The sequence below is a fragment of the Cynocephalus volans genome, chromosome 5, assembly GCF_027409185.1.
Source record: "Cynocephalus volans isolate mCynVol1 chromosome 5, mCynVol1.pri, whole genome shotgun sequence".
NCBI classification, from domain to species: Eukaryota; Metazoa; Chordata; class Mammalia; order Dermoptera; family Cynocephalidae; genus Cynocephalus; species Cynocephalus volans.
Genome location: NC_084464.1, coordinates 110,906,158 through 110,928,900, shown reverse-complemented (window position 1 = coordinate 110,928,900; position 22,743 = coordinate 110,906,158). Strand labels below are relative to the sequence as shown.

The 22,743-nt window shown below is 45.2% G+C and overlaps 1 protein-coding gene across 2 annotated transcripts in view; it reads right to left on the bottom strand.

Annotated features, from left to right (window-relative positions):
- FOXO3 (forkhead box O3) overlaps positions 1 to 20,020 on the bottom strand; it is a 126,629-nt gene extending 106,609 nt beyond the window's left edge. Inside the window, exons 1-2 of one of the 2 annotated variants that reach the window (XM_063096404.1) lie at positions 19,944 to 20,020; positions 16,265 to 17,007 (exon numbers count right to left, since the gene is read on the bottom strand). In XM_063096404.1, coding sequence (XP_062952474.1) covers positions 16,265 to 16,882 — 618 coding nt within the window. In that variant the 5' untranslated portion in view covers positions 16,883 to 17,007; positions 19,944 to 20,020. Of the gene's footprint in view, positions 1 to 16,264; positions 17,008 to 18,069; positions 18,267 to 19,943 lie in introns of those variants that run through there. The other variant, XM_063096403.1, reaches the window with a different exon arrangement.
- Positions 20,021 to 22,743: the final 2,723 nt, after the last annotated feature.

The window sequence follows — 22,743 nt, the reverse complement described above, 5'->3', positions numbered from 1 at the left end:
CTGTGACTGTGCACATCACACCCATTCAAACCAACACAGGATGAAGATGTAATGTTAACTTTTTTACCCCTTTTTGGTGTGAAGATGGGAATGAAAGCTTTCCAACTTCAACTGCAAACTCTGTAATTCAGTAGCACATAGAAGTAGGGACACGGGGACCTTCTCAAAACTAAGGGCCTCCTCTACAGCCTCCTAGAGGGAATTTTCAAACAGGGTTTGAGCAGATTATCGCTCTCACTACCATCTTCAGATCCGAGCTATAAAGCCAAGGACTCAGGGTCCCTCTGGGCTGGAAGCCAAGCCTTCTAGCCTGCTGCCAGGCAGTCTTTTTTCTTATGAGCCTGATTGTTTTTTAAGGCACTTTACTCCTCTGTAAGTGTACCCTTGATGCCAGATCCTTTCAAGATACACCCCTTTCCTTGACCTCAAAACATGCGGCAGAGGCCCATGCTTTTGAAAAACCAAAATGGAAATGCAACTGTCACGTGTACACACATTTCACCAGTGAGCAGTGGCAGCTGTGGAAAGCGTCTCACTGTCCTAAGCACTTCGAGTTCCCACCAGCTGTATCTGGCTGACTTCTGATCTTTAAAAGTCCCTAGCACTCTCCTGAAGTTCAATTTTGAATGCTGCTTACAGTGTTAGTAGCACAATATTTAGGACTCTCCTCCAAACTCTGACCCCAATTATAAGTCTCTCGATGCAGCATTTTCTTCTGGGTGGATCTTCTGATGCTGTTCCAGCACCTAAACCTGTCTTCTTGATCCTTCCCAAGAATCTTAGTGAATCCGAGGAGAGTGTCTTGCCTGCCCTACCCACTCCCCTGAAGAACACAGATCTCTGCCCCTCGGAAGCTCAGCACTCTCAAGCCATATTGTCTCAGATATGGCTTCAGGTAGGAAAAGGTATGCTACTAACAGCAGAAGAATTTGTAATCCAAACTAAATCTGGTGTTTTCGTTGTTTTGTTTTGTTTTTCCAATGTGTCAGATGTAAGAGTGTTTATGAATCTCAGGCAACATTCTGAAGCAGCTGCTAAGAGGTCCTGAAATGACCTTCCATTCCTGGCCAAAACCCACTGTTCTATGCACTATTTATATTCCTAAAGCCATCAGCTATGTTTGATAGGGCTGATCATGAGGCCCTGCTTAAAAGATTACAGAATCTAATGATACTGATAAGCAGCAACACTTGTTTGGATCTGTACCTGGCTTCACCTTGTGGCGGGAGAGGCCACGCACCTGTCAAGATACTGAGCCAGGATGGGTGGTGACTCCTCGCCTTTGCCTGCGTCACGAGAGCTGCACCACCCTCCCCTTCACTTCACTGACCCTCTCGCACTGATTACACCCAGCACATTTTAATCTTATCTTTCTCCCACATGTCCCACGTCCGTCTGGGGATGAGTCAGTCTGACTACTTTTGTCAGCAACTGGTCTTCAAACTCAAAACACTCCCAAAAGATCAAAACAAACAAGTAAGTTGGGGGAAAGACTGCAAAACAATCAGAATCCAACCTAAACACACACCCTTTGAACACAATGTATGCACCAGGATGAACATTTGGCTTCCTCTGTACACCTGAATCCTTTATCATTATTTTCATCCTGGAAGGAGGTTGGTACCCCTGCCTTGTGCAGACAGCTACACAGCAGCAAGGATCTGTGTGAAGTCTAGAATACTCAGAAGCTAGGGCTTTGTTACATTTCAACAGATAACACAAGTGTCTGTTCATTTTTTCCCATTTTTGTCAGGATTCTGAAGCCAAGATAGCATGAGAATTTTGAGTTTTTGACTCTCTGTCACCAGGGAATTCTACAGACTTAGCAAATGACTTAAAAAGAGTGGTTCTGAAACCTTAGCTTGTAGCAGAATCATCTGGAGAGCTTGTTAAAACTCAGATTGCTGAGTCCAGTGTTTCTGATTTAGTATGTCTGGCGTGGCCTGAGAATCTGCATTCCCAACATGTTCCTATGTGATGTTGATGCTGCTGGTCTGGTGACCACACTTTGAGAACCACTAGCTTAAAGCATCAAAATATGGTGGAACTCTCTAGTATATCAGATTAGTTTCACAAAAGAGGAATAGTAAGTTTGTGTGTCTCAAATTTCAAGTCTTATGCAATGACTTGAAATAGCACATCTCGTCTTACAAATTCCCAAAACCTTCAAAATAAGATAACTAGGGTCCACTGGAGATGAGAAAAACAAGCAGGAGTTGGAAACCTTAAAGAAACAACATGCATTTACACGAAAGAAAAGAGAGAAGATCCTAGTTAAACATAGTTGGTTATGTAATGATGCCCTTGTTTTAGAAGCCAACTGTACTCTTAGATCCCAACTCCACAGCACTCCTTTTCATATGGAGCTTCCAGGGAGCAAAATCTACCCTGTAATCTTCCCATGGAGGAGAAGGTTGAAATGGGTTTAAAAGTCAATACTAAAATAGTTGATAACTTCCACAGCCAAAATCTCTCTAATTTCTCTAAGAAAATGGTTCTCACCCCTGGCTGTATATTATAACCATCTGGGGAGCTTAAAAATATATAGTTACCTGGGCCCCACAGCTAGAGATTCTGACATAATTGCTTTAGGATGAGACTAGGTCACATCCTAAAAAAACTCATGTTTTTTAAAGCTCCCCCAGGTGATTCTAAAATGCGGCCAGGGTTGAAAACCATTAATGTAGGAGAAAAGTCAAAGACAGATGACAGATGGATGGGAAAGAGAGAAGGAGAGTAAGTGCTTTTTGGACAACATGTCATAGATATAAAAAGAAAAGCAAAGAATGGGAGCAGCTAGGAATGACCAACACAAGTTAAACAGAGGCTGTTAGATTCTGAGACTGATCTAAGGATCAACACAACATTGACTGTTTCAGGTTCAAAAACCAGAAATAGCTAGATAATCAAGGAAATGCCCTCATGTGCCAAAGACTTCGTAACAATTCAAAGAATGTATGAGAAAATCCTTATAACATGGTGTTCTTCTTTTTTTTTTTTTTAGAAGAGTTACATAGGAACTTGAGGCAAAGAGCTTTATCTTTTCACAAATCATCTAAAGATTCATCTTAGAAATCATGTGCTAGAAAAACAATAAAATTTCTCCCTCAGCAAAATTGTTTTTTAAAAGGGGAGGGAAGAGATTAAAGAAGTAACCCTCAAAACACTCAGTAGTTGAAATTATCCTCCCAGTAACCACACTGACAAATGAATTTTCAAAATTGTAAAATCATGTGATGCAGACGATAAAACCAAGATTTTTTTTTCTCTTCCGACTTGACCAGCATAGATACATGGGGTATGAAACAGAAAAATAGCTTTTTTGAAAGTTTTATGATCTTGTTTAAAGCAGAATGGTGAACATAAAACAAACCAGTGATAACAACACTGTACTGGCGTTCAATGGAAAGAGCAGAGACTCTCAGGAAGGCAACAAAGACATCAGGTGAAAATGACCTCTGCTCACATCAACAGAGCAAACACTGGGAGCCCAGAGACAAAAATCCAGATATATTTCCACTGCACTAAAAAGTTAAAACAGATTCATCCATTTAAATTTTAAAAATTTGATTAGTAAACTTAGATATAGGATAAAACTGCATCTTAAAAATAGGAATTATAATTTCTGATAAAATTACATTCATTTTGATAAAATTTGGTAATTATTCACTTTGATAAAATTCGGTAACTAATAATCATTTGATAACTAATTATTTTAAAACCAATTTAGAAGACACATTAGTTTTCCCTAGCAGCACAAGTTACCTTTTTAAATTTAACACACGGTTATCACTTATTCAGTACTGGCTGCCCACAAATTAACTCAACACATTCTCTGATTTTATAAGACTATCAGAATAAACCTCTTCCCTCATCCCGAAGAACACCTTCTAAATGTTGTCTACAGTGAAGTGCCAAATTTCACCTTAACAACTGACATGAAGGCTAAGTGTGATAAAGCCTAAAATATGGCCTAAATCACCGACCTTTCAGTCTGAAATAAGGATCTTTCTTGGAAAGGGAGTAGACTAAATAGGACTGACTTAGATAATTCAGTTCAGCAGAGGACATGCATCTATTCAAACAGAAGACTGTAAATTTATCTTTATTGGACAGGGTTGGAGGTAGAAGGCCTGACCTAGGCCACAAATTTCAAGAAACAGTATACCAGCTCACCTAGGAAGTTATCTATCAGGAGCTTAAGAGCCCAAGTGTTCTAAAGCAAGCTCACACACATTGGTATCAGCTCAAAAATAACTAAAATAATCAGGCCCATGACATTTTCCTAAGTCAATTCCAGGCTCCTCAAGGTTACATAAATGATGTACCTGATCTAACTGATCATGATTCTTTTAAAAAAATTTAGAAGAATGTTTGAGTTCAAAGCTTCAATTTTTACTTAAAGTTTTTTTTGCTTAAAATTTTATTAGTCTGTGGGCCACTATTTTCATCAGGTATATTCGTACATGACAAATTACTGTTAATGAGATGGCATGAAAAATAACTAGTGAATGAAGATATATGCCTTCTCATCTTACCATCTGAACATTCCAGCACAAAAACAAAACAAAAAAAACCAACCAGTACCCAATTCAGACTCAGATGCAAAAGCATGAATGATGAGATTAACAACAAGTCCTTGATTGGAAATAAACACTGGTGGAAAGCCCCACAACAGCTACATGGAAGGTAAAAACTCTGCAAGTCCTACAGGAACAATGAGTTTTAAATTAGGCAGAACTTTTTTTTCCCTTTTAGGAAAGTACCAACATGAAAAGGTCTAATGAGATCTAAGGAAATTGTTTCACTTTATAAAATCATCACAGTATTAGAAGAAAATTAAACTACATCGAGTTTTTTTTTAAAATATTAAATAAAATTTCTTTAAAAGGGAGGAAGGTGAACAGGAGGCTTTAAACACACATAGCCCAAGGTTAATATGAAATATGAAACCAAGGTAATTATCCAGATAATTTATGATGAAAGAAATACCATTTAAAAAATCAATTATTAGGACACTTCAGGAAAAAAGCAGTTTTGAGATTTGAATTATCTGAATTAATAACTACCACTTGATCTTTTAACGTAGTACCAGTTTTCAAGGAGACATCAAACAAGCTCAACCAGATATAACTGTATGCTCTCCTTAAACTTCAGGTTTATACCCAAAGTTGTCCCTTTAAGAGTCCACATGGGCACTGCCACCTTCAACTACAAGTGCATCCAGCTGCCTCCCCCTCCCCCACATGCTGGCTACATTCAGTTATCAGGCAGCACCTTTCTGCTGCTCACATTTATCATAGGGTTTCAAGTCTATCCTCTGGACACTATCCAGACACAGCTTATGTATCTTTACTATGAAACTGAGAGTTCTGAAACTTTTTCCCAGCATACACAGAACATGGGATAATTAGTATTCTGCCAGCCACACTTTACTTTAGGGCACATGGGTACGGCATTCCTATGGCCAATTAAAACCAACATTTTAGGTCCTACTCATGCATATTTTTATCTCGAAGACAAAAGCAGTAGGCTCTTCAGTAGAGATAAACATTTTAACCTGGCCAGCAACTTGCATTATGCGACATTTTCTGTTTCTGTCTTGGCAACCTGCTTTTAAGCCCGTTAGTAACTGCACTGCAAAGAGTCAACCACTTCACAAAATACTTTTAATACCTTTAATTATGAGATCTGATTCAGCAGCCAAACTTCTGCCAGGAATTCCCTGTAAAAGGGTTTTTTCCTGAAATCCGCTTTTCTTGGTGTTGCTATCTGCACTGATCTACCTGTTTGAATCCTACAGAAGCACAAATATCCTATTGCCCCAAGGAAGAAATTTCTCGAAGAGCCCAACCCAAAGGAGTTCTACATACCATGCATCACTCTATTATTCCAAATAGTACACTTTGTATTCACCCCATAGTAAACCATAGTCACATAAGGCAGTGACCAAACAAAATGAGAATCCCCAAACCAACAGGTTTCTGAACACATTCTCAAGCCACTCCTACTCTCTCACTAAAGGCCCAGATATTCATTGATTATTAAAAGTTGTTAGCTCATGCAAAAATCAAAGGAAGGAGCCTATATCACGGGTCCAAGTCCACTTCCCTACCAACACACAGAGAGCTGTTAGTTACTGAGTCAGCTCAGTAACTGTTTAGTTACTCTAAAGATAAGCATTCAAGACATACTCTGAAGAATTAATGTGAGAATTAGTGGTGATATATGTAAAGAATGTGGCATATAGCAGAAACTTGTAAAATGTCAGCCATTTAATTTTTTATTGTGTTACCCCACCCCACCAAAAGCCCCACCCACAACCCAGGAGGCAGTAAAGCCACAAAAAAAAAAAAAAAAAAAGAAAGGTAAAAGCTCCAAAGCCAGAGAGACCTGGATATGGAATTCTAGCAAGTTACTTTAACCACTTTGAACCATTTCTTTGTTTTTAAATTGGGGTTTACATTGAAATGCCTACCTTATAGGATCAATATTATATGTAAAAAACCTACCTGAGCATCTGGCACATAGTAAGTGCTCAATTATAGCTACTATTACTGTCATTATTATTATAACTAGGCCTGGGAATGTCTTGTGTAGACTCTTCTTTTTATTATAAAAACCAAACTGTGCCTGTAATATAATCCTGACTCCGCCCCCTAAAAATATTTTGAAATAAGGGAATAAATAGATGCAATTCTTATTCTTAAATACAGTGTCAGAACATTTCAAGCCAAACACCTACTAGGCACCTAGAAAATATCTACTGCCACTCCATGTTCTATACTTCATCAGGACAGTTGGTTTTTTGAACATAAGTAAACAGAAGAGATGTGAGCCTGAAGCCTCAGGTGTGTGAGACTTTAAAAGGCTTGAACCAAGCACAGGACAAGCTACAGGGACTCCAGAGAATTCTGAAGTAGCCTTATTACCATCATCCATGGCCATGAACCTGGTATGGCTTCATCTTCTCAAGCCCTGACAGGGACAGGGAAGGGAGGATTCTTCCTCAACACTACTCTTCCACTGAGGATCCTTGGCTCCTCTGTCCCCTCAAAGACTGACTCTTCTAAACCAAAACCCTCAGCCAGACCTCAGGGTGTTAGAGTAAACTTGACAAGCACAGCCATTCAATAAGGTGGGGCAAAGTGGAGTGGTGGCGTAACACCTTATCCAAATAGGAGAGAGAGACAAATTCTAGTAGGTCTAACTGGGAAATCAGGGAAATTCATGTCTTCCTCTGTCCCTCATAGTAGAATAAAGAAGAAATTTAAATGACCAGAAAGTAGCCTATGAATGATTATTAATATTTTAAATTTGAGTCTAAATAAAGCCTTTTTATTCTTCTCTAACTGCAACCCTGGCAGTCTCTCTCTTCCATCCCCAGGCTCCTGTGTTAGATTCCTAGGGCTGCCATAACAAATTACCACAAACTTAAGGGCTTAAAATAACAGAAATTTATTCTCTCACAGTTCTGGAGGCTAGCAGTCTGAAATCAAGGTGTTGGCAGAACCACGCTCCCTCTGAAATCTCTAGGAGAGGATCTTTTCTTGTTTCTTCCTAGCTTCCGGTGGCTCCTGATAATCATCCGTGGTCCTTGGCTTGTAATAGCATCTCTCACGATCTTTGTCTCCATCTATACATGGCCCTCTCTGGGGTCTCTGTGTGTCCTCATCTTATAGGGCCCACCTTAATCCAATATGACCTCATTTTAATTTAACTAATTACTTCTGAAAAGACCCTATTTCCAAATAAAGTCACATTCTGAGGTTCCAGGTGAACATGAATTTTAAGGGGACACTATTCAACCCACTACAACTGCCAAATCAAAATAAACCACCACCACTAAAACATGGGGCAAAGAGGCGGGAGAGGACAAACTATACCACAACAGTATTACAAAAAAGTTTATCATCTCCAGGAGATGCATGACTACCAAATTTGAACTGGAAATAATGTAGTTCTCACCTTTCTCTTACCCACGGGAAACTGTGATGCCTTGGAAGATATCAAAAGTCCCAATCAAAATAGTACTAAAACACAAAACATTCCAGTGATCTGGACACTTGACATATTCTCTAAAAGTTTGATATTAGGTATAGATGAATATTCACATAGATTATCAGGAGCAGAACAGCAAAGAAATGAAAGTTAAGAGATGGCATTTTTCAGTTAAAAGCACTCTCATTTAACAATTTGGGGATGGGAAGAGGACCATGGGTCTTAGAAAAACAAGATTTCCTGTAAAAAAAAAAAAAGTTACTTTAGGTTTTTACTCACCCCACCACACCAAATTATCCTTTTCTAATGATGACAATAAGTCTACATGGAAGTACTATATATCAGAGTTTTTTTTTGTTTTGTTTTGTTTTGTTTTTTAAATCAAGGTATTATTTTAGCTGTGTGGAGAAAAAATACTTGAGATCAGCTTAAAGAGTTGTGTACTCCCTCTGCTGGCTCTGAATTTAAAGTAAATTCTCAACGGCTTCAGAAACTATAAATTATTAATCTCTCTAGACATCTAAAACACAAGGACAAATATGAAAGGTCTTCAAAGAAATAAATAAGAAATTCCGAAGCACATACTGAAAACTGCCAAATTCATCTCTGTTGGATTTATTATGGATTCATTCCAGAGGAAAGCAAATGCATGTCATTCATTTCATTGTGGGACAGGTCACTTCCTGCTTCAGCCTTGTCCCCTACAAATATGCCACATGCCTTCCTTGTTCTGTGCTCACCTCCCCACTCCAGGACTCGGGTGTACCTGGACCCCCATGCATGGTGAGTCCACAGCAGATAACCTGGCTTCTTTCACCACAGACAATGACCCAAGAGTGTAGCAGAATTACTAGAAGTACTACAGCCCAAAAGAGAAGTTGGTCAATTTCACTTTGTAATGTTATCCCATAATAGTAACTGAGACACTGCACAGAAAAAGTCTCAAGATTAAAACCTCAAAACAGACCAAATGAAAAGTAGAACATACACACTCTAGAAGTGCCTGGCTTGAAACATACTCCAATCATACATTTGCATTTCACCAAGAAAAACTGATACATCATAGTTTTCTACAGATGCCAGCTACTGTAGTTTTTTTTCCTTCTGGGGAAAATGAGATACTGGGAAATGAAAGTTGTCTGGTCAAGAATAAAAAGGTTAAAGATATCGAGTCCTGTCTAGTGATGTAATCAGAACAGGGGTTTTCTATCAAAATCATTAGCCTAAACACCTACTCAGAAAACTAACTCAGAGCTGCAGACTGGCCCTGAAATGGTTCCTATCAAAAAGGCTTGCTAGGGCTGGCCAATGGCTCACTTGGGAGAGTGTGGTGCTGACAACACCAAGTCAAGGGTTAAGATCCCCTTACCAGTCATTAAAAAAAAAAATTAAAAAAAAAAAAAAGGCTTACTATCTCCTCTTCCTACACATGTGGCTTCTACTTCCCCATCCATGAATATAAATTCAAGTACAACTGGGACTTACACCCCCCCCAAATGGAGAACATTACAAACAACTTAGTTTTATATAACAGCTTTACTCCTTCCTGTAAGAAATGGGTAAGCTGGCGGGGGGGGGGGGGGGGGGACCAGGTAAAGGGACGTGAAAATCAACTACAATGTATATTGAGAAGAAAGAAGAAAGAAAGAAAGAGAGAAAGAGAGAGAGAGAGAGAGAGAGAGAGAGAGAAAGAGAGAAAGAGAGAAAGAGAGAGAGAAAGAGAGAGAGAAAGAAAGAGAGAAAGAAAGAGAGAAAGAAAGAGAGAAAGAAAGAAAGAAAGAAAGAAAGAAAGAAAGAAAGAAAGAAAGAAAGAAAGAAAGAAAGAAAGAAAGAAAGAAAGAAAGAGGGTAAGCAAACTTTAGGCTAGACAATTTTTTTTTTTTTTTTTTTTTTTGGTGGCTGTCGGTATGGTGCAGGGATCCAAACCCTTGACCTTGGTGTTGTCAGCACCACGCTCTCCCAAATGAGCTAACAAGCCAGCCTAGGCTAAACAATTCTATAGGGACTTTCTAAACAGTGCATATTGATGTTACATAAAGTGGGTATTCATACAGAGGTCAAACGTGATTTCATTTTTCTCTTAATGAAAGTTCATACCAAAATTAGGTTTCCCTCAGTTCTGTGGTGGGTAGTGACTGGTACTTATGAAGTTTTCAGGGATTTCTATACTAGGAAACAAGGCACTGCAAGAAACCCCACAGATAGCACAGCATCATTTCACATTACACCATATCATATCATCAATGCCAGGAGGTCTAAGGCATATTCCACCTTCATAGCTACAGGTATCCAAAAGACTCCACACGATATCAGCTCACTCCTGAGTCATACTGTCCCCTTTCAGTGTCAGAGTCCCTGAACAAAGCTATCCTCATGGGCTGAGGACCTAAAGATCCAAAAGGCAGCTCCAAGTATCAGAAATGCTTATTTGTCTGGTAGACACAGTCCCCTGCTTTTGAGGCTCTTACACTGTGCTTAGGAATATACAAGAGTCACAAGAAAATGACAAAAGAAACAGGCAGAAGTCACAGGATGGGCAGAGTAGGTGGGGTTGAGGGAGAAGGCTTTTTCAGCATGGTGAGCTGAGAGCACCTCTGGAGAATGCATGAAGAGAAACACAGTTCCTCTAGCGCAGGCGGGACTAGGAGAGGGGAGGAGCAGCAGAGAGCACAAGAAGTAAGGGCTTTCAGAATGTGAGGCAAATGGCACTGCCAGCAACAGCACTGATGCAAACAGCTGTGAAACCACAATGGCTAGCAGCAGACACTAGAGAACAGCAGTGTCCTGGGTTCCTGTGAACACACTCTTAACTTCACCCCTGCTAGCTGTGTGACCCTGTACCTGTTGCTCACACACTCCTGGCCTGCTTCGTCACCTATAAAACAGATAGTTAGATGATGTCTAAGACATCCTTCAGTTCTGAATTTTAGGCAACAAGCAACACAGATGAGTCACCTGTATCAAGGCTCCACATCCATTCTGAGGGGGGCCAATCCTATGCCAGGCCCTGGGAAACAGAATTGGGGATCCCACATCAGTCTGTGGCCACAGGTGTGGTCTAATCCAGGTGGACCTGGGTAAACTGAAGCATTTCCTAAACAGACCCAAACTACAGGAGCCTTTTACAGTGGCCTTCAATCTCCAAAGCAAGCTCAAAATGATCTGCAGAGAGTTAAAGGCCAGCTCGAAGCCAGAGCTCAACACCAACTTTGCCCTTTACCAGTAACTTCTCTGCAGAGTTGAAGCATTGAGGAAATCAGAAGCACAGATGTGAAAAAGGCAAAGAGAAGGGGCAACAAGACAAGTTCACAAAGCACAGATCTACATGTTTATTTTCTGTCTCCCATTAGAATGTGAACTCCTTTGAATTGGAACTTTATCTGTCTTGTGCTGCTACTATATCCCTGGGGCCCAGCAGAATGTCCTGTGCACAGCATGCCTTTGATAAATATTTGTTGAATGAATGAAACAGGATGTGATGCACATGGGTAAAAAGGGTCTTCTCTTTCCCATCTGTTATTCACTTACTGTACACCAGCTGACATCCACTGATACTATCCCTTTATATTTATGATCTTCTGCTTCTCCTATAGCAGCAAAAAGACAAAGAGGATCTTCAGGAACCCTCAATTTGTGATGCAGGAAAAAGGAGAAAATGAGGAGTGAAAAATAGGATCAAATATGTTCCCCCCAGGCAAGATGAGTGGGTACGAAAACAAAATAAATTCCATAGTCTCTCCAGCCCTGGGAATCTGATACACCAACAATGGGTAAGTGGGATGCCTCGCCAGAATGCACAGGCCTACACAGTCTTATTTTTGCTTTTCATCAAGATCTTTGGATGGTGTCTGCTAAACTTTTTCCATACCAAGAAACTGACTTTTTAGTGGGACAAGTCCTCTTCATTAATTTTCCAAATAAAAATATCTTGCAGGTTTTAAGTTAAGAATCACAAGCAGAGTACTAAAAAGTTTAACTACAAGATGTTCTTCTATGATGTCATTTTCTTAAAATAGAACCCTCCAAAAACCTTCTAAAAATAAGTCTGCTATAGTTTCATTTCATTTTCTTTTTTTTTTCTTTTTATTTTTTTATGTGGTTGATTATTGTGGCCAATTACCTAAACTTCATTTCATTTTCTAAGAAAGAGATAAACATATCAAAACACACACTTAGCTTCTCTTTTTAAACTCTCTCCGCTAAAAGGGGCTCACGGATCAAAGTCTAAAAGGGCCAATTTCTTCATTTCATAGGTCAATGACACAGCTTTGAAAAAGAGGAAAAACAGTCCTCCTAGTGTACTGCTTCTGTAGAAAAAGGAAGTATATTTGTTGAGAATCACTGACGAAGACAGTCCTGCCAAAGGAAATTACAAAACTGCATTTTGGCAACATGGGCCAAGCAGAAGACAGATTCTTCACACAGGACCATAAGGGGCCCTTTGGTGAGTTACTCCAAAAGGTGACTGAGGTCAAAATCATAAGTCAACACAGAATTATTATGACTTTATCATTTTGAAATTTAAAAAAATTTTTAAAACAAAGTTGCAGTTAAAGTAACATTTTCTTAATACAGTATGTTGAAAAGAAACTGGATGCGTTAATCTAAAGAACTGGAACAGTGAGGACATAAATAAGCATTATGTGACAGGTCAGCCCTCATTTTTTTACCTTGGCACAAAGCCACAAGAGTACACATTCTCACATAAACACTCATGCTCTTAAAGAATTGTCCTCTGAAGCAGCAGCAGCAGCCTTCACACAATATTCCAAATTTGTGAAATTGTGGGAACCATCCCAGAAACTCATGGCTGCCTAATATGATCTTGCCCTGACCCATGGGAAATGCAGGTGGTTTGTGCATACAGGGGGAAAAGTGATAAACAGAACTTACCAGGTAAACCCCGGAGCTCTTATAGGTCTCCACGAGACAAAAGGAACCGAGAGAACTCACTAATTCAATTCTGAGTACAGTGCAAGTAAACTTAATCTGAACTAAAGGAAATGTAACCTTTTCCCCTCTTAACCACATCTGATTATTCATTTCTACTTTAATGCCTAAGGTAAGGGAACCTGTGAGATAGCCATCATCCTTCTCCCTAGCACAGTATGCATCTGACAAATGTAAGTTAATGCAGGGCTTCCTCTATTCATCAAAATGCTATCTTTCTTGCCCCTTTTATCACTTCATAGTTCCTAAGCACTCATACTGATGGGCACTGGACAGCTATACAAACATGATCTGCTCACTCTACGTCAACATTTGCCTATGCTTCTGATGCTGAAATAATAACCAAGATGCTTTTAGATTGAGAGGCAAACATGCTTTTCAGGAAAGCAACCTCTACTTATGTAAAACTACCCATTACTTAGTAAATGACCTTTAAAAAAAAAATCAACTTAAAGAACAAAATAGTGTGATAAAGAACAAAGATATCTAGAACTACTAATTACCTCTGTACTGTATGATCTTAGAAAAGTCATTAACTTCTCTAAGAATTTGGTTCTTCACCAATAAAATGAAAAGGTAGAACTATATGAGCAAATGTCATCCTGGCTATACATGAGAATCACCTGAGAAACTTAAACGACCACCACCACCACCAATGCTAAGCCACACACCAGCCCAATTAAATCAGATTCTCTGGGTACTGGTATTTTTCCAAAGCTCCCATGTGATGCTAATATGCAACCAGAGCTGAGAACCACTCGTCTAGATTCCCATCTCCAAGGCCTCTTCTCTAATTCTTTCATTCTGTAATCTCAGGGTGATGGTTACAGGATCTCATAATGCAATGGTCCAAACAGCCACAAAAGTAAGGCCTAGGCCCTGCATACCATACACTGCATGAACACATGACCAGGAGAGGTTAACATGAATTCTAGACATTTATAAAAATAAAAAATCCTAATGCACAACTCAGAATGAAAGTAGTGTGGTTTAAATACACACGTATGCTTCCGAAATGACTAATCACGATAGGCATCAACTCCTAAACTCGGACTCATGGAAATGGGTCACAATTAGCTCCTGACCTCTCCCTTTTCCCTCTTCTTCCACCCCCACTAAACCACAAGCACAAAAAAGGCTGGCTATTAGTCATAATCAGAATATGAAACCAGCTCCAGTTTCAAAGGACCTTCTTTCTCCATCATCAAAGATTTGGAAGTTCCTGCATGGCTGCATCTTTTGATGAAGGTCATCTTACAAAAACTCTAAATTATATCCCTTTAGTTTTCAAGGATCAGTTGCCACATGATACTGATAAATGGAATTGGTGAAAAAATTTGGAAGTAAAACTACCATAAAATGTGTGTCCTGTATTAAACATATTAAGCCTTGAGGATTTTAATCTGCAGTATTTCATACGGTGTTAGTTGAAGAAAGATGAGATAGCAGGGAAGGATGAAAGAAGCCATGAGAGAAAAAAAATGGTTATGACATAAAACCACAAAGTTTATTACTAGGCCCAAAATCTCTACTGCAAGTCCTGCAAGCTATATGAAAATATAACTAGCCCAATCTCAATTCAGGGCTACATTTGGTAATACCAGTTTCTCCTGTAAATCTTCAAAAAAGTCAAATCTATTAAACTGTTATTATCTTTATCTATAAACAATATCAAGAAATGTTATTTGTGGAATTAAATTATTGTATAATCTTAAAAATCATAAGGTAAAAACCATTCCTACATTAACTTTAAATTAAAAGTCAGCTAACTTTTAACAGATTCTCTGCACCAAATCCAAACATGTAAAACTAAATTTGAAGTGTGAGGAATCTGAAAAATATTCCAAACCTCCAAATCCATATTTTCAGATACCGTACACTCACTTATTCCTGACACTGTACACTGAGATTATTAACCCTTGTCATCCACTTCGAAACGCAGTTTTAAAAGGTTAGCACATTAGCAAGCTTTGAAATGGGACTAACTCATCCTTCCTGAAAAACACTAGAATTTCATTTGCAAGATTTTGCTAAGAACAAATTAAAACGTTCCCTACATTAAATTATTTAGCTTTCTCATACAGGCGCATCAATTCAGTTCTCCATTAAGATTAAACTGTTCTTATTTTATACACCTACTGGAACCCAGGAAGACACAGGGTTCCCCAATGACAATGAAGGAGGGGAGAGAAGGAGGAAGCAACTATTTCACTGGAAAAAAAAAAGACATAATTGCAAATAGAAAAAACTGATAAGGGATGTCTATCTCCCACTGCACAGGACTCTCTTCTGCTTGGTACTGACAATCATATCTGGGGGTAAGGAACCAGGGAGGTGTGCAGGAACAGCAAGGCAGGTGGATATGAGCAGCCCAGCAGGGGCAGAGGAGTTAATCTCTTTGGATGCCCAACTGCAGGAAGTTATTACATCATAGTCCTTTCCACACCTCTCCCCCTACCACGTGTCCGTTGCCCCAAGAGGCTAAAAAGAGGAGTAGAGAGTCTATCTCTAGGTTCATTTATAAAGAGAAGCCATCACGGCCCAGCCCTCCCACCAAATCTCCCTCCCAACGGCCTAAGTGAAGCGCAGGCCCCGAGTCCCCCGCCTCAAACAGTGCCAGAGCCCAGGCCTCAGCTGGAGCAGGTGTGGCCAGTCCGCGATAAGGTAGCAAGGCTGGCCCGTTGAGGCCCCAGAACATTTCAGAGACTACTCAGGGGCAGGCTTACTGGAACGACATCTCTTAGGAGCAAAGGTGTCAACGCGGGCAAGAAAAGGGAGGTGAGCAGGAAAAGGTTTGCAATCATTACTTTTTCTAATGTGATCGATGTGACACTTGGTCCACATTCAGCTAATGACAACGCACCATGCTCCTGCTACCGACTGGAAGCCACACATCCAACCCCTCCTCCAGACACGGAGTCCCAAATACTCTCCTACACTCCACCACAGGCCCCTGCATACCCCCACTACGGTGAACTCCATTCCAAAGTTGGCCGCGGACCTACCTCAGTGCTGTTCTGGGAATCCAGCAAATGCACTCCTGCCCTTCCCTCGCCTGCGTCCCCTGCCCCCCCTCCTCACCTGGCCATGCCCGAGGCTTCCTCGGGAGCCTGATACCCCCCGCTCCGCGGCCGTCCCCAGGTTCTCCTCCTCCGGCGGTCAAAGAGGCCCCCCCCAAAGCCTCTCAGAGGAGGCTCCCCCTGCCAATCCCTCTCCCCGGCGCCCGCGGGCACGCTCCGACGAATCCAACGCGCGTCTTGCGCTGCGCAGGAGGCCCAACGGTTCTGGCCGCCAGCCTGGGGTGGGTACGCACCTTCCAGCCGGCAGAGCTGTTGCTGTCGCCCTTATCCTTGAAATAGGGCACGCAACGCACCATCCACTCGTAGATCTGGGATAGAGTGAGCCGTTTGTCCGGGGAGCTCTCGATGGCGCGGGTGATGAGGTCGGCGTAGGACAGGTTACCCCAAGCGTTCCGCCGCGACGAGCATTTCCTCGGCTGCCCCGACCCCCCAGCCGCCCCCGGTTGCGGCGGTGGCAGTGACTGCTGGGGCTGCAGGGGCGTCTGCGTCCCCCCGCTCAGCGCGCCCGCAGCGGGGGTTGGCCCGGACCCAGGGTCCTGCCCTCCCGGAGCCAGTAGTCGGGCCGAGTCCTCAAGGAGCAGCCCGGAGGCCAGCGTGCCGCTCCCGTTGCCGCCGATCACCATTGCCGAGCCGGCCCGGCCGCTACCGTCCTCTTCGTCTTCATCGTCCTCCTCCTCGGGGATCATGGAGTCGGCGGCCGTCTCCCCCGAGGGCTTGGCCGGGCTCGCCTGGAGCTCCGGCCTCTGCAGGGGCCACGTACAGGAGCGTGGCCGGCTCTGGGGCTCAAACTCCGGGTCCAGCTCCACTTCGAGCGGAGAGATCGGGGCCGGGGAGGCCGGCGCCTCTGCCATCTTCGCCGCCCGCCCGCGGCTCGGGCTCTCGCGCTCTTCTCTCGCGCCCGGGCGGGGTGCGGCGGGGGAGGGACGGGGGCGCCGCGAAGGCTCGGACTCCTGAGAGCCGCCGCTGCTGCTGCCGCCTGGGAAAGCACGAAAAGAGAAAGAAGGAGAGTTGGTTATCCCGGGCTGGAGCCCAGTCCTCGGCGAGTCCTCGCCCGCCGCCGCCGCTGCCCGACCGCACCGCACCCGCCTCCCAGGAACACGCAGACTGGAGACGTGCGTCCCGCGAACCTGGCGCAGCAGACACCGCCCCCTGGCCAGGCCGCGGGGGAGACGCAAGCGAATCGACGGCCTCGCACGGGGCAGCCCCCTCCCCCCGCCGCCGCCGGAGCTGCAGGTCTTTCCTGGACTAGGTGGCTGGGCGGGGAAGAAGGGGGAGGGGCGGGCCGGGGGAGGTGCGGCCGCGCCTTTAAAGCAGGCAGAGGCGAGAGCTAGCGCCGCCCGGCCACGGTCGGAGTCCGAGCGTGCGTGCGTTTGTTTATGTTTCGCTCTGGCCCGCTCAAGTGCCTCCCGCGGCGCCGCCGCCAAAGTCTGTGGCGTCTTCGACTCTTCTCTCCTTCGCCAGTCCTGCCGCCTCCGCGACCCCCCTGCGACCCCCCCACCCTGACCAGGGACGGCGCGGGCAGCTCCCTTCTTCCCCTCCTCGCCCGCGGGCCAGAAGGGCGAACGTGGGTCTGGGTGCAAACGGGCGCTTGTCACTTGCAAAAAAAAGAAAAGACGAAAAGAAGGGGGGCAAGCAGCCCGGCGTGTGTTTGCAATGGGTCGAGCCAGGCTTGAACAGCCACTTCAGGGTTTTGTGCGGGTTATTTTCTCGCGGACGTGGTCCCCTCCGCCCCCTTTCCAGTCAGGAACGGGGGAAGGGAGCAAGTCGGAACATAAATCTTCCAACAGGTCGGGAAGCGCCAAGTCTCCCGGGCTGCCAGAAAACCCGGACTAGCACGTTCATCACCTCCTTGCTCCCGCTGCTGCCATCTTGACAGTTTTCCCCCTTCCCTCGAGTCCTTTAAAAACAGTAGCAGGAGAGAAGGGGGGCGCGCACACCGAGTCACGGGGAGGGAAAAGGGAAGCGCCTGGCCCAGCTCGGAAGCAGATCCGGAGTCACCGGGAAGGCGGCCGCCGCGCTGCACAGCTCTGGCGCCTACCTCGGTTCCTTCCCTTCAGGGACGAGGCGGGAGGACGCACAATCCCGCGCGGGCCCGGGGCGCGGCGAGAAGGGGGCGCGTAAGCTCGGCGAAGGAGAGGCGCTCGGGCCGCCGCCGCAGCCCTCCCGGGGAACCGCCTGTCAGCCTGCGCGCCGCCGCCTTCCACATTCCTCCTCCTTCCTTCCACGAGCAGGGCGGCCGCGGCAGCAGCACAAAGTTATAGACACACGCAGGGAGCCTCAACCTAGACTGACGGCGGGCGGGCAGGCGGGTCCCCGCCCAGGGGGAGGGCTCGGCGGCGGGCCCGGGTGTGCTGCTGTGCGTGCGTGTGTGAGTGGGGTGTGTGCTCGCACGCGCCTGCGCGGCCCGGCTCCGCGGGGCTGCGGGCGTGGGTGTCGGGGCGCGCACCGCGGGCCGGGACTCGGCGGGCTCCCGCAGCAGTCCCCGCCGGGCTCCTACCCCCCTTCCCAGGGCCTCAACGACAAAGCGCGGCGCTGACGGGGACAGGAAGAAGCGCTGAGCCCCCAAGGCTCCACGGAGCGTTGTCCTGTGGCCTCCCTGACTCGGGACAGGGCGCCTGGCACCAAAGGTCCCCGGCTTGCACGTCCGCCTGCCGGGCTCTGGGCCCGCCCTGGTGTCCGATTCTAAAGAAGAACCGGACACCAGGTAACACCTGAGATAAGATGCTGACCGCAGATGACAAGCGTCACCTCAGCGTGGTAATACTGACCAGCGAAGATCGATGTTGGTGCCTACAGGACTTCGATAAGCCGTTGCCCTCGTATTTGCTCAGGCAACAAGAGGTTCGCACTGAGTCTCTTACCTTGGCCGCTCGACCACAATCGTGTTTCACTCTTCATGGCAAACGGGGGAGAAGAGTAAATAACTCGGGAAGAAAAGCAAGTTATTCCCCAGTACTAAACTCAAGAGCACATTCCCAACAATTGATACTGGGAAACAATTTTATTCTAATTTGTAAATGGCGATAAAACAGCTAATTGGGCATTTCTGACTTAAAAAAAAAAAAAAAAAGGAGGGGGGTATTAGGTATAGAACATCTTCGCAAGTCCTTATATGATCCGTGCTCCAGATCGTTCATTTATGCACTAAGAATGCTCTATGTGCCACATGCACACCAAAAGTCTATCCACTTTGGTTCATAAATATCTTTTTTTTTTTTTTTTTTTTTTTTTTTTTGTCGTTTTTTCATGACCGGCACTCAGCCAGTGAGTGCACTGGTCATTCCTATATAGGATCCGAACCCGCGGCCGGAGCGTCGCGGCGCTCCCAGCGCAGCACTCTACCGAGTGCGCCACGGTCTCGGCCCCATAAATATCTTTTTTAAAATAATAATAATAAAATCCTTCTAAGTCATTGGAGATATTTCAAAGCCTAGAAGTGGGCTCCGCAACAACCTCAAACACAAAAAGGTCCAGCAATACATATGCAGGAGTCTGCCCACCCGGCGACTCCGAGCTCCGGGCTTTACGCAGGGCCCGTCACTCAAGTGACGCGCGGCCCCGCCCCTGCACCAAGCTAGTTCGACGCGTACAAACAGATGATGTCATTGTACTCACGCGCGTGACCCGGGAGCTCTGTGCCGCGTTGCCATTCGCTGCGCCGCTTACTCGTCAAGCCACGCCGCGCGCTGACTGGCCGGAGCTACCAGTCTCCAGGCCCCAGAAGCCCCTCTCCGCCCCCCGCCCCCGCCCCCCAGCAAATAATAAACAATCGAGTAAAATTCTAAGGAAGGAAGGCGGGGAGGGAGGAGGGAAGAGAAGGCGCACCAGAAGCCAGTCCTCTGTGCTCTGACGGTGGGAGTGTTAAAAGGAGGGACAGTAGAGGACTGGAGGGATGGGACGGAAGGAGCAGACCTGGAGCTTTGGGTCCCGCCGCGGTGAGGAGGCGTCTGGGAGGAAAGTTGACAGCACTTCTCCGGGCGCGCCTGATGGTGCGGCTGGCGCTAGGGCCCCGGGGGCGGTGCGCGGCCCGTCGGGGGGCGGAGACTCAGCAGCGCCGGAGGGGCGCGGGCCGAGCCGGCCGACACGTGCGGGAGGAGGGCGGGCGCGCGCCGCAGAGGCTCGCCCAGGGCGCGCGGCCCCGGGAGCCGCGCGCGCTTGTTTACTAGCGCACGTGGGTGTTATTTTTAAATGGAATGTGGTGCTGGTGGCGCAGCCGAGTGGCGGGCGCGTGGGGCCGCCCGCGCTGGCTGGGGGACGCGGCGGGGCCTGCGCCGCGACCTCTCCGGGTGCCGCTCGCGAGGCATCTAGGCAGTCTCCACTGCGTGCTGCCAGCCAGCGGAGCCGGAGGTTCGAGCTGGGAAGTCCGACTGCGAGTTTCGCGCTCTGCCCGAGCCGCCAAGGAGCCGACGGTTTCCCGCCGCGTAACTCTGCCTTTGCTCCCGGGCTCGGCTCCCGCACTCACGTTCAGAAAACAAAGCCGCCTGCTTGTCTTTGCCCTGGAGGCCGCTCCAGGCCGGGCCCCGCGGCCACCGGTTCCGGAGCAAATCTCATAGGCAGTGTCACTGGCACACACCTGGGCCGCAAGGTGGACTCGAAACCTTGCGTGGTCTGTGTCCTCGCTCCCTTGCTTCGAATGCCCCCGTCCCCCTGTGCTCATCTCGTGGGCGTACGGCTCTGCCCGCGTACAAATATGCTTCTGCTACTTCAGGTTGTCTTTGGAAGGGGAGGTCTGGAGAAGGGGGTTCTAACTGCTTCCTGGGGTTGCCCCTCCCCAGAAGGCTTCTGTGCCCTCCCTGTGGGCCTACCCGCTGAGAAGTGAGTTTGCATTTGGTTTACAGCCTGCAGCGTGGATGTGATGTACGACCACAACTCTTAGCTTCAAGTGCCAGTGTTTGGTGTTCAGCTTTGCATGAAGTGCCGGGAGGCTCATCACCCAGGGCTTTGCGTCATGATACAGCATAAAATCCAAAGAATTCTCAGTTCCTGGTTTTAAAAACTTATACTATAAAATAAAACCACGCTTTTTTCTTCTATAAATCTCTAAATATAAGTAAATATAAGCAATCCTTTGTCATTAGAGTGCAGAAGTAGAAAGAATGTGTTTACACTGGCTGGGCTGTCCGCCATTAAATTTTCACTATAAACATGTTGAGTGTCTATTTACAGAATGCATATCCCAAGGGCGTTCTAAAAAAAAATGGAAGAGTTAAAGATTCAGTGGATTGCTTGACAGCATTGTGACCCTCACAGTGAGACATGGAGGGCAGGCACATGATAAAGCCATTTTCCTGGAAAAGTTGACTTCGCTCGGGAGATCAGACATGTTAAAAATTTAAATATTTCAAGAGTTCAAAAGCAGTACAAGACAAATCACAAGAGGGCGTACATATAGTATTTGAAATGTGCAAGTTTCAAATGAATTGAGGATCAAAAAAACTTAAGATGGCAGTAACTATAAACATGCAACTTTGTAAGTGTGCTTTCTACCTGAAGAATCTACCCTTGCAATTTATGCCTATGGGCAAACCATTGCTAACTCAGAGACTGAATCTCAGAGATTATTCCCTTTTAGACTGAAATTGCCTTGACCTTGGCCTTCCCTTTTTAGGCCTCCTTGGCCCTCCGTTTCTTCCCACCACTTTTTTTCTCTATGAACTTTTTAGGATAGGAAAGCTGAGTAAGTTATGGTTGTCGATTGTGAAGGAATGCCAGTATTACCACTGAGGTAGAAATTTTTGTCAAAACTTTCCACACTTTTATACCCTATTTATTTCTACAAATAATTTACGGTGGTGATTTTTCACTCCATTTTGTAAATTCAGCCACTGGAGGAACAAAAATTTTAAATTTTTACCTGAATAAGCTGAGTAAATTCACCATTTCATACACCTAGTTGTAAGGGGGGTGGTGGTAGATTCCAGGACTCTCCCTCTGGGGGTCCGCCACTCACACCTGTGTCCTAACCCATTTCTTCATGCACCTAGGCCAGCTGGAGCCTCCCTCTGACCCCAGAGCCCAAATTGTAGGAAATGAGCATGCTGCCTGTCAGCAAGTGCTCATTTTCCTCTTGGATGGGCTTCTATGCCCATCTTAAACAGGAAGATAGGAAACGCAAAGACAGTATAAGCTTTCTAATAAATTTGTGACCCAGCTGGAAAGAAGAAGGATCCCCAATATTCAGGTGTATTGCTGCTCTCCAATCTATGTCTTACACCCTCATTAGTCCCTTTCTGTGTTCCCACTCTCTTCACCAAATTATGTGCACGAAACACTTCTTTCTTGAACACTAGGGACCAAAGCTTTGAGCTTCGGCTTGTCCTTTGGGGCATAACTCCAGACAGGTTTCATAACCACCTTCTGTGGGAGGATCTGGAACTCCTGTCCTTTCTCCTCCACTCTGCCTCCTCTAGGTGTGACATACCCTGACAAAGCCTTTCCCAGGTTGTTACAATGACTGTCCTATGGTTCATTGGGAGGGCAAGTTTGTATATTTTCAGGGGGAGGAAGTAGGGGTTCAAAAAAAGGGTGAATATTTACCTGACATGGGATTGGATAGAAGAGAAATTGAGAAGAATTCTCTGTTTTGGTAATATGAGGTAATGATGACAGCTAACCTTTATCTGTCACTTAATAAGTTCTAGGCCCTGAATTAAGCACTTTATTTTCAGTGTTTAAGACACACAAAGACTTTATGAGGCAGGTACAACAGTAC